The following is a 17,870-nucleotide window of genomic DNA, read 5'->3' on the forward strand; positions in this document are numbered from 1 at the left end:
CGACTACCAACTAAAAATGGGGGAGGGGTTTCAATACTCTGATGATCCCAGACTCACCCCGAGCTTAATTGTGCCAGGTAGGGACTGCCAAGGCAAAGGAGCTCTGGGTGACAGGTCAGACAAAGAACAGTTTAAGAAGCCCTTATGATGACCAGAAAATCAAGGTGCATAACATCGCTCAGTGAGTTAGGAGTTGGGATTTCATCCTGGAGTCAGGCCTTGGAATGTGGTTCATTGGAAAGTGTCTGAAAGTCGAGTTTCTCCCTTAGGGACCTGTGACCTGATCCTCAGTCGCTTAAGAATGTAGAATCTTATCTCGCTATGGGTAAGAGAGGAAAGAATCTCTTCTATTCTGGAGAGTAGAAAAGAGTTCAGTTTGGGGAGAGCCAGAAAACTGGGATGGACATCCTTGTCTCAGCTCAGGTGTCTTGTGTTGGAGTTTACACAGGTGGATGAGAGGGTTGCATCTCTTTGGATAGTGGGGGAGTCTCTGATTGTTGTCTCAGCCTATTGGCCAAACGGCCTCCTTAACATCCTGGCTGGGGGAGTTTGGATAGCAACCCTTTTTGGAGATTTCCTCAATCTGTTCAACCTTGGCCTTAGGAGGAGAAAATGGTTTTGGTATATAATAAATATATATATATATATATATATATATATATATATATATATATATATATATATATATATATATATATATATATATATATATATATATATATATATATATATATATTGTTAGGTTTATTCTTTTATACATCATGTGCATTGTTAGTTTGTTAGCCAGATAGAGAGAGCAGATGGCCGTCCTTTACATTGTGGATGTCACTTTGTGTAAGTAGGTCATCTAAATAGGACAGCCTTCTTGTCTTTTAAAGATACACAGAATATGGGCACATCTTGGAGCCGGACTGATAGAGGAGATGTATCTGTAATCTTGGGCATAGAGCAAGATGCATACAGGTCAGGGCATGGATGGCGTGTCAGTTTCTCATACTCTCAGCTAAACATCCACATGATCCGATACATAGACTCATGAGTTATAAGAAGGAGAAGATGACCTTGTTCCGGGCTCAATCTTTGCCAGACGTTCGCGGACGTGATTTTTTGAGCCCACAGCTGTGCAAGCTCCAAGCATTTTCTCTGTCCTGTAACGACCTCATCTGGAATAACTCTGTTACTTTTTTACTCCTGTTTTTATAGTCCTTTTTTATATGGTTTTACCCAGTTTGAGTTAAGAGTAGTAAGTAACTCCCAGGAAAAGAACCAGTGGGGAAGCCCAGAGGTGCAACTTAGGGCTTATATTTAAGAAGTTCCTATCCTCTTAGACAGACAGACAGACAGATAGATAGATAGATAGATAGATAGATAGATAGATAGATAGATAGATAGATAGATAGATAGATAGATAGATAGATAGATAGATAGATAGATAGATAGTGATGCATTAAAAGTAAGCATTTAAGGGAAATAAAATCTCCCCACAAAAATAGGTGAGCAAATCTTTTTGGGACAGCATCTCTGTTCTTGGTGGACCTATGATATATCCTACCTTCTTGATTGCACCACTAGCTCAAAAGCCCACATAAATATATAAAAAAGGATAGACAATGTATATGTATGGATACAAATACCTTGGGGCAAGGGGAACACAAAAAGAAGCGGTTGAACTTGTTTGGTAAATAAATTACTACGGCAGAGCTAAAAGTAGAAATATTTTTTCTACAAGGCAGAGATAATGCAAATATGTTACAAAGGAATTTAAAAATTAACAAGGTAGGAACATTTTAAAGCTGAAAAAAGGTGTTACCATGAAGCTCTTACTTCGTCCGTCTCCTTATTTTTTATATGGACCTAAATGCACAGTAAAAGCATATCTTATTCAAAAAAGGAAAATGGATATATATATCTATATATGTCTATATCTATATATCTATCTCTATATATATATATATATATATATATATATATATAGATAGATAGATATGTGTATATATATATATATATATATATATATTTATATATATATATATAGATATAGATAGATACATGTATATATATATTTATATATATATATATAGATATATATATATATATATATAGGCACCGCACAAGCAGAGAGTGAATCTCGCGCTTTTTACTTGTGACAATGTTATGACAATAAAGCGGAATTCTATTCTATTCTATACAGGAAAGCAGTGTGAAAATTGTAGTTTGAAAACCTGAAAAAGGGGTTCCAAAGAGAAGCATCCATTTACAGATGTTTTAGGACGACATTAAAAAGACGTTTCATTATTACATCATCGGCATTCAGAAAAAGACTGGGGTTACCTCCTTTTTACTTGAAAAAATTTTTATATTTATGCAAATTTATTAAAGACAGGAATACTGGCTAAGAGCTGTCATGGACAGAGCCAGCTATGGAGCTAGTTTAACATTAGCTTTTCTTACAAAGAAAGTATTTATGAATCAGTGCTTCTCTCTTTATTTTGCTTCTGAGTTCTTGAACCCTCACCAGCCTAAGGCAGAGGGCCACTCACACTGACCCTGCTTATGCTTAAGGTTCCTTGCTGTCAAAAGTGAGTTTTTTCTCTCTACTATCACTGCATGCATGGCTGGTGTGAGAGATAGTTGTAAAGTTAACAAACCAAAGCAAGCAAATGTCTACTGTGGTTACATATGGTCATTCAGGAGGGTGAATCCTGCAAAATTAATAACGGGATTTGATCAGCTGGTTTTCCTTTGATGGAAAACCCTTAACAAATCTTTCTGAATGGTTTGACTGAATTGTTTCTGTAAAGTTGAAATATTTTTCGTTAATTTCTGCTATATAAATCCCAGTTCCTACTTACAATGAAATTAAGAAGAATTGGAAAAGTATGGTCTTCGAAAGGCAAATACTACAACTGTGTTGTAGATAAAAAAAAATCATTTGTAACAATGTTGGGAGAATTTGTATAATTCTTTTATTGATTTGTCAAACCAAAAATCATTTAAGGGTTTATTCATAATACGACTGTCAACTTTTTACACGTTTCTTATCCAAGACTGCTGTTTCTGTTTTTACTGAATCTTTAAAGTTTTTGGTTGAATATTTTCTCGTTTTTCTTGTAAACATTAAAAGCTCTCTGCTGAAGCAGAGCACTGCACGGCATGACCTCTACGATCTTGTAGAAGTTAACCATTGCTGTAAGGCCTTGTGACTTCAAAGTCTGACTCATAATAACCCCTTACAACACTGAACAAACACAGGTTTACAGCCATTTGGTGAAATGTGTCAGAATGTGTGAAAACCTTCTTAGAAGCCAACAACTTGGATATTCTTTGTCGTTCTATTTAGACTTAGACAAATTTATTTATAATTTCTTTACACAAGTGTAAAACAAAAAGAAATTATTAAAACATTAAAACATACTTTTGACAGATAAAATCTGTGTAAATCACAATGAGAAAATCAATAGTTTATTAAATGTAATTACACAAATGTAGGTCACTATAAAACAAATGTACAGACACAGATATTGGCGTTTATCAACACAATGGGTAAAGATTTTTTTTTAGGTGAAGTTAATTGTGTGCTACATAATTCACCTACAAAAACATAATCTCTTAGTGAATTTAACCAATACATGGTTTAAAAAAGCTATTCACACATGTTTCTTGTCTTCAAACAGTGTTCGACCTTGTTTTTGCAGAATTTAAATTAACGATACTGATAAGTTTATGGCTCCTCCATCCTTATCAGTGTTGCAACGACTTTAATGAGCTCAAGTATAAAATCCAACATTTGTCATGGGTACTGCATCAACAAGCATTAGAGCAAAAAAAAAGATTTAATTGCTTTTTTAACGTGGTATCCTGATGGAATGCCACCTGTAGAATAAATGAGATTGTGAACTATTCTCAATACTGAACATACCCCGGATAACTGTTTGTGGTATTATAACCAAGTTAAAGTGATATGAAAAATTTTCAGTAGACATCATTAAGATTCGACCTGTCCAGGGTGTATCCCACCTATCGCCGTACACTGCTGGAGATAGGAACCAGCCCCACCATGACCCTGACAATGACTAAGTGGGAGAAAATGGATGGATCATTAAGATTACCTGAGGGTTTGTTTTTTGGGTGTGTGTTACATCCTAAACAAACTCCTAAACCACTTTTGGTTCCAAACTCCTATTTATCTTAAGTGCATTTATTTATTGTCTGCTCTGTTTTTTTCTTCTTTTTTTTTGGACTAAAGCTTGATTTATGCTTGACGTGTCTGCTAGGACCATGTGAAAATCTCTTGGACAATGACTGACTCTTTGATGACATAAGAAGGCTTTATATAAGTCTGCTTTGTTTTCTACTTCCTCATTTAGTGTGGTGTTGTAATCTTGAGGTTTGTGCTGTACAAGCCCCCCCGGAGCTTGCCAGAATATTTGGTACAAGTGGAAAAGCTGCCCAGAGAATGAAACCTGCAGAACGAGTTTCTCATTTTCCAAGCAGAAAATATTTGTAAGCAAATTTCCTTTCAGCATTAATAAAGTTTTGTGCAGAGGGATTTAGAGGCAGGTGCTGTTTCAGTAAGCTAATAAATGTGGATCACTTTGAACAGAATTGACAGTAGCAGGATAGAACCTTAAGAATTAATCAGAGCAGACAATGGGAGCCAGGCTAACCTCTGCAACATCAGTGTCTGATCCCACAAATGGGCATCTGGAAAGATTTTCTATAAAAACACACTAAAACTAATGGTTAGCCTTTACAGAGGAGTTAAAGCTGTTTTGGCTGCAAAGAGATACCAGTACATTTCAAACCTTTGATTGGGAATGGGATATCACACATTATATGTAAAGGCAAAAGAATACAGCGTATGAAAATGCAGGATTTGGTAAAACACATTCACATAAGGGTTTCTTAAAATTATTTGAAAAGTGAGCACACACTCCAATGAAGTTCTTAAAGCTAGGTAACAGCCGTAACAGGAAATTGGGGTGTTTCAGCAACAATACAGACATTTAAAAACAGATACGTCCATGGAAAGTTTTAGTTTTAAACCTATATACAGTCTGCAGTCATATCATCAGAGTGTGGCATTGAATGATTTTATAGATGAAAGGTGAACAGCAGCAGTATTGTTGATAGAGTGGGCCCATTCTGGGTAAGTGCTCAGGTTAAACATGGCAATGCCCCATGTGTTCATAGCTAGAGAGACTGAGAGGATCCCCAGGATGTTCATTACAAATCCAGTTTTCACCTGTAAAAAGAGAGATGGAAAGCATGAGGACTGCTGGTCTTTAAAGAGAATAACGTCAAGAGTCAGTGAGAGAATATTACCATGTCTTTGACCAAGAGATGTCCGGATGCAAATGCAATGGAGTTGGGTGGTGTGGACACAGGGAGCATAAAGGCATATGAACATCCCACTGTGGCAGGGATCATGAAGTACAAAGGATTCACTGAGACACGAATTGCCTGCAGAGACAGTCCCAAACTTTAAAATTTCCCATCAATACCATTTCAAGGTATTCAATTCAAAACATAAAAAGAAAATATAAATCTGAAAATAACCAATTCAGGAAATACAACTCAGCATGGGTTTGCAATTTTAAGCTTAAATTCTTGAAGCTATTCTGCAGTCAATGTTTTGTGCAAAGTCAGAATTACACAATGCAGTAAAACCCTCTCGATAATCATTACTATAACAGCAGCAGTTAATGTCCAACAGCCTACAAACACGAAGACATTTATTGCTGGAGTTTAGCAAGCCTTCTGGACCCTCAATAAGAGGAATCGCTGCATCTGACCTTGGCCATTGTTCACTAAATTGGTTTGCAGTGTGTTTTAACAGGAGCATCCTTTTTTTTTTACCTCATTATTATTATAACCAGTGCATTTATACTAACTTGCAATAGATAAAGACTACACGTGCAATACTTTCCATTACTGCAGTTACCAATTGTAATTATAGAACAGATGTAGATCCTGGAGAGGACATATATACACAGAGAGATGTGCTCATATTTAATTTAATCTTACCAGCTCAGCAATGACAGGTAAAAATATTATAATAGTGGCAGTGTTGCTAGCGAACTCTGTGAAACAGGCAAGGAAAGCAGTGATCAACATCACAGCTACAGCTGGGGGAACTTCAGCCAAAGGCTGGAGGTGGCCTCCAATCCAGGAGGCAAGGCCAGACTCCTGCCAAATACCAAAATATCTAGGTTAGGAGTCAAGGATCAAATAAAAAGACAACAAACTATATTTGATAGAGGACCAGTGAAAGCACAACCAACAGAGAAAGTAAGGATAATGACTCATTCGATCAGCTAGAGGAAAAAAAAGTGTTTTACTCGACTTAGATTTTCAATGTTGATTGTTTGTTGACGTTTCCATTGAAGCTGACTAGAGGTAATGCAGTAAGAATATTAATATCACAATAGATCTAACAAACACTAAAATGAGCAGCAGATGAGGACCTAATCTGTCATATAAATAAAGCAACTAGACATCCAGAATATATTGCACTAAACCAAGCTGTTTAGAGCTTACTGTCTAACAAAAATAGCTCAAAATAAAGGTTGACTAACTCCTAAATCTACTTATTTTTGCTAATACGCTGCATAAACAGATACATTTTAGTCTACATGTACCAGGCATTTTTGTAAAACTATTTAATTATATTTTGCATACAATATATAAAAAACTCTGTTTTCAATTGAATAAATGAGATACCTTCTATTAATTTTGCTTCATAAAAAAGGAAGAAGATAACTCCATAGTTCCATTTGGATAACTCCATTAAAAATACGTTTCTCTACTAAATAAGAATTTTTCCAAGTAGGCCCTGGACTGATTAGTACACTCCAAAACAATCTAGAAACAAGCAAAAATGTCTTAAATTAAGTGTATTTACCCTTAATTTGAGTAGGTAAATGAGGTAGCTTGCCAATGGAATGCATATTTTTACCCTTAAAATAAGATATTTAGATAAAATGCACTTGAAATAAGACAATGCAATTGTGTTTTTTTATTTTGAATGTAAATTGTCTTTTTCTATTGGCAAGATGTCTCTTTTACCTCCTCAATTCAAGAACAAATACACTTATTTTAAGAGAAAAATTACTTATTTAGATTTAGATTTTTTCCAGTGTAATATTCAGTAGAGGTGGGCGGATGAATCCAAGGATCGATACTATCAAAACCAACGCTGGTATTGATATTGAACAACACTTGTTTAACAAAATCAATACTTTTTATTCTCTCTGGCACACACTAAGTGCAGCCTATTCACCAGTCACCCCGTCTGTGTCACAGTGCTTTGCTGCTCCCCCCCCCTCTAACGTCGGGCGACAAAAACAGAGAGATGAAACTTTGCTCCATGCTCCAACAGATCCTCAACCCTCAGACAGACGTGATTGATCCATTAGATAAGAGTGATCATCTTCAGAAGCGATTCATATTAACTTTCAAATTAGATATTATATGTATGTTACTGGAACCCATTCAGAAATTAAGACCTTGTTACGGTCACTGACCTCTAGGAGATCGCCTCATGAGAGAGCTCTCTCTTTGTGTTTCAGGTCTACCTGGCTGCTACAGGTGCAATGTGTTGAAGCTCATCAGCCACCCCATAAAGAGCTTCAAACCTGAGATGTCAGGCCCCTTCTTTCTCTTATTTCCTGAGGCTTGATCTGCAGTGATCTTGTCTGTGAGCTGAGTGTTACTGTTCATGTTGAATAATTGGCTAAATAAAACATTTTTCTGTTCACAGTGGAAGCTGGTAGGGGTTCTCTGCCATTTGTGTTTAACTGTTTTCTCCTTGTTTCGCAGTTAGACGCGGAGTTCAGGTATTGTACTTTCTTTTCAGTTTTCTGTTAGAAAGTTGTTTATTTTATAAGTGTGTGTGTGTGTGTGTGGGGGGGGGGGGCTTTTTGTTGTTTTGGCCTCAGAGACCCTGAGGCTTAAAGCTTCCCTGTTTTGCTGTCTTCTATATTTGTGAACTCCTGCAAATTGTGAAATAAATTATGTTTTGCTATTGACATCACCTTTTAGTTTACTGACGTTTGTTTTACACCCAGTGCCAGGATTTACCCTTAGTGGTCTTAAGGGGGGGTTGTAACAGACCTTGAAGGAAGCCAGTACATTTACCCATTAAAACGTGTTTTATAAGCAGGCTGACATTATCTAATCCTTTATTTATCCCAAAATGTTGACATTTTTTTGAATTAAAGCAACAGGTACACACAATGCAAACAAAATTACATAAGAATGAAAGAATATAATAATATAAGAGATGGATTAGGAAAAAACACTATGAACATAACATTATTAATACTATTATAATTAAATTGTTAAAATAAAATACAAATCACAGAAACAATGAAAGGTCAACAGTTCCAAGATACATCAAGCTTAAATATTAAAAAGTATCCTATCAATATCAGCAATACTGACCCTGTATTTACTTCGTTTTGTATCGATGAAAAATTCCCGGTATCGCCCACCTCTAAAATCCAGTTCCTCCAAACATTTAAAAACTAACTTTTTTTATTCTGTGGATCTTATAAAGTCAAAATTACTCATATTTTTAGGTGTTACTTCTAAGCTGCAACAAACTATTGAGTGTGTCAGGTTAGTATAGAAACAAAAGACAAGGCAAGCATGCTATGATAACAAATAGTCTATAGATTTAAAGTACAAGGCTAATTTGGGGAAAAACAAGAATCTTTACCTCGCAAGCTTTGGCCATTGCAAAGCCGCCTCCAAGCAAGAGAATAATATTCCACGGGACAGAGTCCTGGGCCTTTTTCCATGAAAGCAGAGGAACGTACGGAGTGTTTACAGCTGGGAAAATATTAAAGAAAAAGAATTAGAAATTATTTAAATTATCTCTGGAAAAGTGTTTACTGTGGAAATCTTTAAATGTTTATAGTCTTGCGAATTCTCTATTTTAATGTTTATGAATATAGTTAGGAGCAAGAGAAATCTACTGTTTAGTATTTTTTTTTTTTATGGGCGTATTAGTTGCAGAAGATTGAATTCATTCTCTTCATTTCAAACATTTGACCCGAAATTTTAGAAACACAAAAGAGCCCCATGGTTTGCTTTTTTTAGTTGGAGTCCAGGGGTTTATTTGAGCAGCTGAACATAACAACCATAATCTCGTGCACATGAGCCCCAGACTCTCAACAGACAGCAAATGTCCACATATCTGTGCATTCTCAGAAACACTGGTGTTTCGATCTTTTCAAACGAGATAATGAATTGCAGTCATAGTCTGGATACTTACCCTGGCCACAAAGATAAATAATATTAGCCACAGCTCAAGCCTTCAAATCATCTCTCATGATTTACAACATGGTGACTTGTTCGCATAAACAGATCTACACTGCTGGGAAAATGTTTTTATTCTGTTCTTAGCATAAAACAATTTTCTCTCAATCTGCAGGTTTATTAGAATTTCTAAAAGCAGATCTTTTAGTTATCAGGCTCCTCTCCTGTGGAACCAACTACCAGTTTTATTCAGTAAGCAGACACCCTGTCTACTTTTAAGGCTAGGCTTAAAACGTTCCATTTTTGATAAAGCTTATAGTTAGAGTGGCTCAGGTTACCCTGAGCTATCTCTATAGTTATGCTGCTATAGGCTTAGACTGCTGGAGGACAGAGGGATCCATTTTCATCATCCTCTTCATTCTGTCTCGATTCTCCCACTCTGCAGAATTTGTTAGTTCAATGTCTTGTGTTAGGCTTCATTTATAGTAGCTTCATTTGGCCTGCTCTTTTTTGGTTGTGACACCATTCGGGAGAGAAATATCAGCTGTGCTACTGCCATCAACACCTTTGTTTATAGATGTTGGAGCTGGGCCTGTTTTTCAGTTTAGTCCTGTTTCACTGACTATGGCTAACTGTATATGCTCTTTTTCATTCTCTGACATGGGACTTGGCTTGGAGCTCATCTGTATGGCTATGTGTTTCCTGGATACGGCCGCCTGTCGAGCCGGTTGACAGTTGCCTTTTGTATCTGTACTTCCTTTTCTGTATCTCTGCTTCTGTTTCCTTGAACCCCAGTCGGCCTCAGCAGATGGCCGCTCACAGTGAGCCTGGTTCTGCTGGAGGTTACTTCCTGTTAAAAGGGAGTTTTCCTCTCCACTGTCGCTACAAGGATGCTTGGTGTTAGGGACTGACTTTGAGTCAATGAGTCGACGCAATCAAATTGATTTCTTTCTGTAAGTTCATTACAAAAATACAGTAACTATTCAAATCATTCGTCCACTATGTGAAAAAATTATTATCCAGTAGAACATGGTACAGTAGGTGGCAAAAAAAAAACATTGGGCATTTGTAATGGCTGCCTATGAGGAATCTTGGCTCGCACTTTCTTGCAGAACAGTTTTTTATTCAGTCACATAGGGGAGGCACACAAATGATCAGTCTATGGTCATGACCCAGAATCTCAATGTAATTTAAGTTCCAACTTTTTCTAGAGTCCAAAATCCTAATTTTGGTCAGGTATTTTACTTTACCCACTGGAAGTGGACTAGCTAGTGTGGTTTTCAATAAGTCCTACTGAACTTAACCCTACAGACAGTGCAAAGAAGTAGAATGCATGGTTTCATCAATAATGTCATGTTCTCCATGTTTTTGAAGCAACACAAATCATTTCACCTCCACCACCATATAATATTTTCTTTTGATGAAAAGGTTATGTTGGATGAACACCAATTTGACAGGATGCACAATCCCCAAAAGGTCGACACAATATTTTGTTTGGTCAATATCTGCTACCACTGTTAAGCCTTTAGAAATGGAGTGTTTCTCTTTTTTGCTGTAGCATGACCACTGACCTATAAGAAGCTGAAACCTGCAGTGATGATCACAGGGTTTCCATAACTGCTTTAGTTTTAAACTGTAGTCCATATAACTTCACTAACATTTCCAAAAGTTGTTGTATTCACTGCCATGCTCTTCTATTGTTTTTCCTCTTTCACATTTTTCCTCAAACACACCGTCTTTACATTACATCCTCACTTCCTGCTTTTGGCTCAATAGGAAAGGCAGTAATTCATACTGCAAGCAAATTCCAGGGTGTAGATAAATGGTGCCCAGACCTTTAGTTGCAACAGTGCTAGGATACAGTTCTGTAGTCTGTGTCTGGGTTTAAACAGGTGGGTCATGCTAAGTTAAGTCAAGTTAGTGGCTTGAGTGCAAACCCTTTCAATTCCCTTTTATCCCACTATAAATGCAACTTTTTTTTATTTTATTTTTAATCTTTCTTTAGATCTGGGAATGATGTGTTGCTTTAAAGATTTTGTAGCCCTCAGAGGTTCTACTTTAGTAAATTCTTGACTGAACAGATCTGGCTAAAATCAATACAGCTGTACATGGGGTTGATTTTGGGTAGTGTTTCTTCTTGTAATAAGTAAATTCTTCATCTAAGAACAACTTTTTGCATTAATTAGGTTTTATTTTTCTTTTATTATTGTTTGTTAATCTAATAAAAATCAACTGTGACATAAAGAACAAAAAAGGATGCAATGTTCCTTTAAACTAGGAAATGTGAATTGCTAGTTCTCACACATATATAAACAGAAAAATCAAAGTGCAGCTACAGAGCTTTGCAGGATTACTATAATCACAGAAACAGAGAAAGTACAGTTTCTCTTCCAGGTGGGAAATTTACTAAGGCTCTCTAATCTACATTATTAACATTCTTCAGGCTGCTTTGTGTGTTTTGCAACAGCTACCAAAGGAAAGAGTGCTTAAAAATGTCCTAGAAATCCAGTCATAGATATAAACTTTTAGGATGTGACCAACCTTTTGGGTCAAACCACCAACTCAGAGAAGGTTTCTGTGATGGGAAGAAGAACAAAATGGACACAATGATGACACCAGTGACAGCATCAGAGACATACCTGCAGGAAAAGGAGAAATCAAAGACAATTAGCAGCCAAAAGTAATGAGTCGACACTCCTGGGGAGTAAAACCTGCTTTTTAATTTTACTAATGTCCTACCCTTTTTTGAAAAACACCGACCAGCCAGTAACAAATTTGGGATCTCTTGTGAAAAGAAGAACAGCAAATAAAATAAAAAAGAAAGAGATGGCCCCTTCTGCAAAACTGAAAGTAAAAGAGATTAGAAAGCGAAAAATAACTAAATGTATTTACGTGATATTCTTATTTGATTAAATGGCATACACGTATCCTCACTTTATGGGTCCCAGTTTTTTGTAATCTTCTTTAATTAGAGCTCTGGCTCTAGCTTCTGCCTGGGCTCTGTGGTCATGTCTTGTGAAGCACAACCTGGAATAAATAAAAGGCTTAAAATATATGTCAACAGAAGTGATAATAGATAATTATATTTTCACATAAAAGAGGAAATATGAGTTTAAAATCTGACAATACCTCGTATTAAGTCCCCCGTATAGAAAAGAGATCCATATCCATGCCAAAAACAAAAAGAGAAGCATGAGGGGGAAGGCAAAGGCAAACCAAGAGCCAAAGTTGATAAGATCACTGTCTGGGAAGTAGCTGTAAAGGTAAACATAATCATAGGTTAACAGAGTCATTTCCTGTAGAAAAAACATATCCTAAGCAAAACCTGTACCTTTTCAGCTGTCCAATTAGGATAAGGTTTGGTGCTGTGCCTGTCAGCGTGGCTGTACCTCCTATACTGGCAGCATAGGGAATACAAATCAAGAATCCTTTCCAAACTTTCATTTGATACTGTGACTCTGATTGGATCTCCTCAGGTGTCCTCACATCTGTAGGTTCCACACCATCCATCCTTATTAAAGTTTAAAGACATAATTAAACATTTTCCATAAAAACAACAATGTTATTGACATTTATTGTTATTCACTGACATTCTATTAAGCTACTAACTAAATCATGCAAGTGATCAATTTAAACCATTTTATTTTAATCACTTTCTAAAGTTTAAAAGCCACAATAGACAATATTCACCCAATAATTCTTATGACTACTGATTAATCACAATAAATATTGAGTAAATACTGCCTGGAGACTATTTCAAAACAAATGCTACTGTAATATTTCTATGGTATTGCTTGAATTATTCTGCCATGTTAGACTTTTGATCTGGTTATTTACTTCCAGTGTAAGGGATTATATAAGAAGCATGTGGTGATATTTATTTTCAATAAAGAACTGAAACTCTGACCTTTGAGAGAGAATTGAACACACCATATGATAAAACCCTCCATCTGACACATATTTTCTGAATTCCAATTATATTCAGGAATTCCTCTAAGAAATCACTACCAAAATGAACTCGCTCTCTGCGCTCTTTACCCATCCATTGATAGCGATTTTTTTTCAGAAGGCTCTGATGGCAGCGAATGGAGCTTCAGTGATGTCTGGCCTAAAAGAAATGAAATTGAGACACAGCTTTGGTTGGTTTGATATTTACAAGAATAAGGATCACTGAAATTATGATTAACTCAAGTTTTTTTAAGGGAACCAGTTTTTCCAGTCCTTAACAAAACTCTTAGATGGAACAACATCAATCAATTACTATCCAATGCTTGACTAACTCTAAATCCCAGGACAATTCCTACTGAAAACTGCACAAAGTTCATATATTCGATTATATATTATTGTGTCATGAAGGAAAGGTTAAACATGTCAATTTATATGTTGTCTTTGTCTGTAAACTCTTCAGCAATTTAAATCCTTAAACCCACATTTACCAATTTCAAAGTAAATGAACAACTTTTGCTTTGAATACTTCTTAAGGTTGCTTTTTCTGTTCTCTCTTCATTTTGTGTTTTCCACCAACTTTTCTAGGAAATATGTACCCCATCCACAAATAAATGTGCAACCATATAATCACACTTGTCACTTGATTGAATCAGACTGTTTGTTTTCAGGCACTTAGTGGCCTATTCTGAGTTTTTGCCCCACTCCCCGCTGCTGGAAGAGTTATAAGATTGTGAAATGTCATCACGAGAAATGCTGAAAGCTCAGTAAAGCAGAAGAAAATAATATCCTTTCTAAGATCATCAAAATAAGCAATATTTTATAGCCTTGATACCTTAATAGGTATTAATAGGTATTTCTAAAGTTAGGTGAAGTTGATGGAGACCTTCTTGATTCCCTGTTACAAACACTTTGCAAATATACACTTTACCATTTATTACACCTCTGTCATGATCCTCTGGGGATTTGCACTTTTGCTTCAAGGTTTCCAGGTCTCCAAACAGGCTCTCCAGTATAGCATTGGCTATGGGAAGCATCATGGCTGTTGTGGCAGTGTTGCTGAGCCACATAGAAAGGAAGGACGAGGTTAACATCATCCCCAAGATGAGCCTATGAAATCAACAAAGTTTCCAGTTTGTAAAACTTCACTTTAATCCTTGAAAGAAACAATCATCCTAATATTAAGTTTGATTCTTCACTTTTTGGAAATATCCTATTTTTCTTGAAAAAAATTTGCTTCACTATAGCCAAATGTGGTTTGAGAAGTATCTCAAGATGACGGATATTCTCACCAAGCGGGTTTAACTCCGACAATACTAAGGACCTTCAGAGCTATCCTACGATGCAGTCCCCACTCCTCTATTGATGATGCCATCACAAGACCACTGAGGAAGAGGAAGTTTGTCTCAATGAAGTACTGGGGACAGACTTTTTTGGCAGGGAGAATACCCAGCGTTGGGAAGAGGCACACTGGAAGCATTGCAGTGACAGCCAGAGGCAGGGCCTCCGTGCACCAAAAGGTAGCCATTAGTATCACCACGTAAAGACATTTTCCCTCCTGAAAGAGAAACAACATGCATTTTTAAATGTCGCTGCCACAACAATACAATGATATATATAATTTTAATCTGCCACAAGGCTTTATGTTTATGCAAGTTTAAAGTGAAGGAGAATTAGTCTCAGAAGTTAATAGAGAAACATCAGCTTATGGGGAACATTTTGATGCTATTTTTTTTTTTATTATTGCTGTGATTAATTTGTTGTGTAATAAAATACAAGGTAAGAAATAATACAATTATCCCAGAAAGTATATACCTTATACTTATGCTATACTACAAGTACATTCAAACATAATTCAAACATTTTAATTTAAGGCAACCATTAAATCGACTTGTTAAGTAAACTAGACAGATTATTTAACCCTGTTTTAAGAGCCATGATATTTTTCTGTCTGAAAATGACTTTCATGAAAAATAATCTATACCATTAGTGAAACAGGGCACACAATACTGATCACCAAATGAGTGAGCCAACATTTAGTCACAATCAGTTGACTCTTATTAAAGCTCAAGAAATGACTCAATGTCATCTTCCTTCATATTAACCGATTTACACAATTTCTTCAACAGACTATAGATAAAAATAAACTAACATACAGTGTTAATAACTTACCTTTTCTGGCAGAGTAAAAAGTAAAGGCAGAAACACAAGTGGAGCTAGCAAGAGAAGCAGCTGCTTGTGGACGCACCACAGCTTTTTGGATAAGACTGATATTTTCATTCCCTGAGTGAGGCTTTGCTCCCCTAAGAGACATAAACTTCAAACTGGCTGGAAATAGTCTGTGAGGGAGCACTTTGAAGCTCCTGACTGGACGCAGCAGAAGATTAACCAAATACTCTGCTACAGGTTAACTCCTCCTGTGGTTGTGTTACACAGGACTGTCCATTTTCTTTCAGGTTTCCAACTGGCCCGCCTTTCTAAGCTCTACAAGGACTAAAGCAGCTTAAGAGAAAATTGTATGCTCATTAAATAAAGCGGCTGCAGCAGGTCTGACCCATTAAATAAAGGCTGCCTTTTAAATTATCCATGTTCAGTGCCATATGTGATGATACAATCTTAGGAAACCACTGGGTGTCGCGGTTGAGCACCGTCAAGTCAGATCAATCTAAACACAACACAGAAGGTGAAATCTGTATTACTGTATAAGCCTGGAAGACTACCAGACTTTACTCCCCAGACCCCTGATAGGTTAAGTGTTTTTTATATATTTCAAAAAAGTATTTATAAAAGGTAACACCAAAGGTGACATGGTTTAAAGCGCAATGGTGACACCTTAAGGTCGACATAGGAACAAAAAAGGAGTCATAGGTCAGTATAAATTTTTTTTTTTTTTATTTTACACCTAAATCTGTGACCAACCCAAGGGTTTTTTTTTTATGTATTTCACAGATTTCTTACTTTTAGTTATTAGTTTTTACTCTTTTTGGGTACTATTTTTGTGATGTTAGGCTTACTGTAGGTATGAATCTAGTGATGTTATATTTAGGAATGAATCCTGTGATGTTAGGGTAAGGTATACATCCTGGGATTTTACATTTAAGATAGAATTCTGTAAAATTAGATTTATATTTGACTCTAGTGGCATTAGGGTTCACGTACATAGCAGACTGGTGGGAAAAATCTGCGTTATGGATCATACTGATAAGTCCCTGAATAAGGTGTGAAACCAGTTCTCTACCTGTTCACATTAGTGTCCTCAATTAACGTGACATGTCATAAAGAGAGGGTTGCACACTCTCTTTTTTGAAGCTTGAGGTGTCCTGATCTTGGCCCTGATGACTGGCTTAATGGTTCATTCTATTCACCTGCCTAGCTCCACCCAGTTTCTTATTACTGTTCACCTCAACTACCTGCTCCTAACTCTATTTAAACTACCGTATTTTCACGACTATAAGGCGCATATAAACGTCTTTTTTTCCCTCAAAATGTTCCTCAAAAGAACGAGTGGGGCCAGCGTTTCGACGGTCGCTGTTCGACTAAAAGCAGTAACGCTAGCAGAAGAAATGAAAATTGAACATTTTCAAGGAGGTCCGTCGTGGTGCTTTCGTTGCAATTTTTCCATCCGGACCAGGACTACAGTTGCTCAGCAACTTCCGGCAGATTATAATGAAAAGCTAGCAAGCTTCCACTCCTTCTACAGCAAACGCCGACAAACGCATCCAGCCCAGCCACATCACCAACATGGACGAGGTGCCGCTCACTTTCGACATCCAGGTGAATCACACGGTGGAGAAGAAGGGGACCAGGACGGTAGCGATACACACAACGGGGTATGAAAAGGCGTCGTTTACTGTTGTGCTTGGCTGCCACGCAAATGGACAGAAACTGCCGCCTATGGTGATTTTTAAAAGAAAGACTTTGCCTAAAGAGACTTTTCCAGCTGGAGTCGTTATTAAGGCAAATAAAAAGGGCTGGATGGATGAGGAGATGATGAAAGCGTGGCTGAGGGAAGTGTATGTGAGGAGACCAGGTGGTTTTTTTCCACGCATCACCATCGCTGTTAATCTGTGACTCCATGCGTGCCCATCTCACAGCCGATGTGAAAAACAAGGTGAAACAAATAAACGCTGTGCTCGCTGTTATCCCGTGGGGTCTGACAAAGGAACTTCAACCGCTCCATATCGGTTCAAAGTAAGGCTGCGAGCGGCGTGGGAGCGATGGATGACAGACAGAGTCCACAGTTTCACGAAAAGTGGAAGTCAGCGCCGGGCAAGTTACGCCCCCGTTTGCGGATGGATTATTGATGCTTGGACTAACGTGTCTGCTGGCACTGTTGTTTGAGCTTTCACAAAAGCCGGCATCATTTCCAAGGAGCCGCCCGGCGCGGAAAGTGACTCTGACAGCAAAGAAGGGGAAATTGGCATGTCTGATTTAGCGCAGCTGTTTAATTCAGAAACAGAGGATGATGACTTTGATGGGTTCGATTAATACTTTGTAATAAATACATGAATAAAGCACAAACATACTCAGTTTTGCTCCCACTCTATTTTTCCACCTGAAAACTTAATTCAACAGCAGCCTCTGGCCAGGTCGCCTCCGGGTTCACCGCGGCGGCTGGTAGGTGTTTTTAATCAAAATAATCCAAACTGCAGGCACCAGGA

The 17,870-nt window shown here is 37.2% G+C and overlaps 1 protein-coding gene across 1 annotated transcript; it reads right to left on the bottom strand.

Moving 5' to 3' along the window:
- Window positions 1-4,873: 4,873 nt before the first annotated feature.
- slc13a3 (solute carrier family 13 member 3) lies at window positions 4,874-15,785 on the bottom strand. The gene is made up of 13 exons (XM_038309165.1): window positions 15,382-15,785; window positions 14,502-14,767; window positions 14,141-14,319; window positions 13,303-13,372; window positions 12,596-12,775; window positions 12,394-12,519; window positions 12,199-12,291; window positions 12,004-12,108; window positions 11,806-11,903; window positions 8,723-8,835; window positions 6,028-6,189; window positions 5,326-5,463; window positions 4,874-5,245 (listed from the first exon to the last, which is right to left on the bottom strand). Exons 1-13 carry the CDS (start codon window positions 15,487-15,489, stop codon window positions 5,072-5,074), a joined length of 1,812 nt encoding a protein of 603 aa, XP_038165093.1. The 5' UTR covers window positions 15,490-15,785; the 3' UTR covers window positions 4,874-5,071.
- Between the last annotated feature and the right edge of the window lie 2,085 nt (window positions 15,786-17,870).

The sequence above is a fragment of the Cyprinodon tularosa genome, unplaced genomic scaffold, assembly GCF_016077235.1.
Source record: "Cyprinodon tularosa strain WSP-4 unplaced genomic scaffold, ASM1607723v1 ctg66, whole genome shotgun sequence".
Taxonomy (NCBI): domain Eukaryota; kingdom Metazoa; phylum Chordata; class Actinopteri; order Cyprinodontiformes; family Cyprinodontidae; genus Cyprinodon; species Cyprinodon tularosa.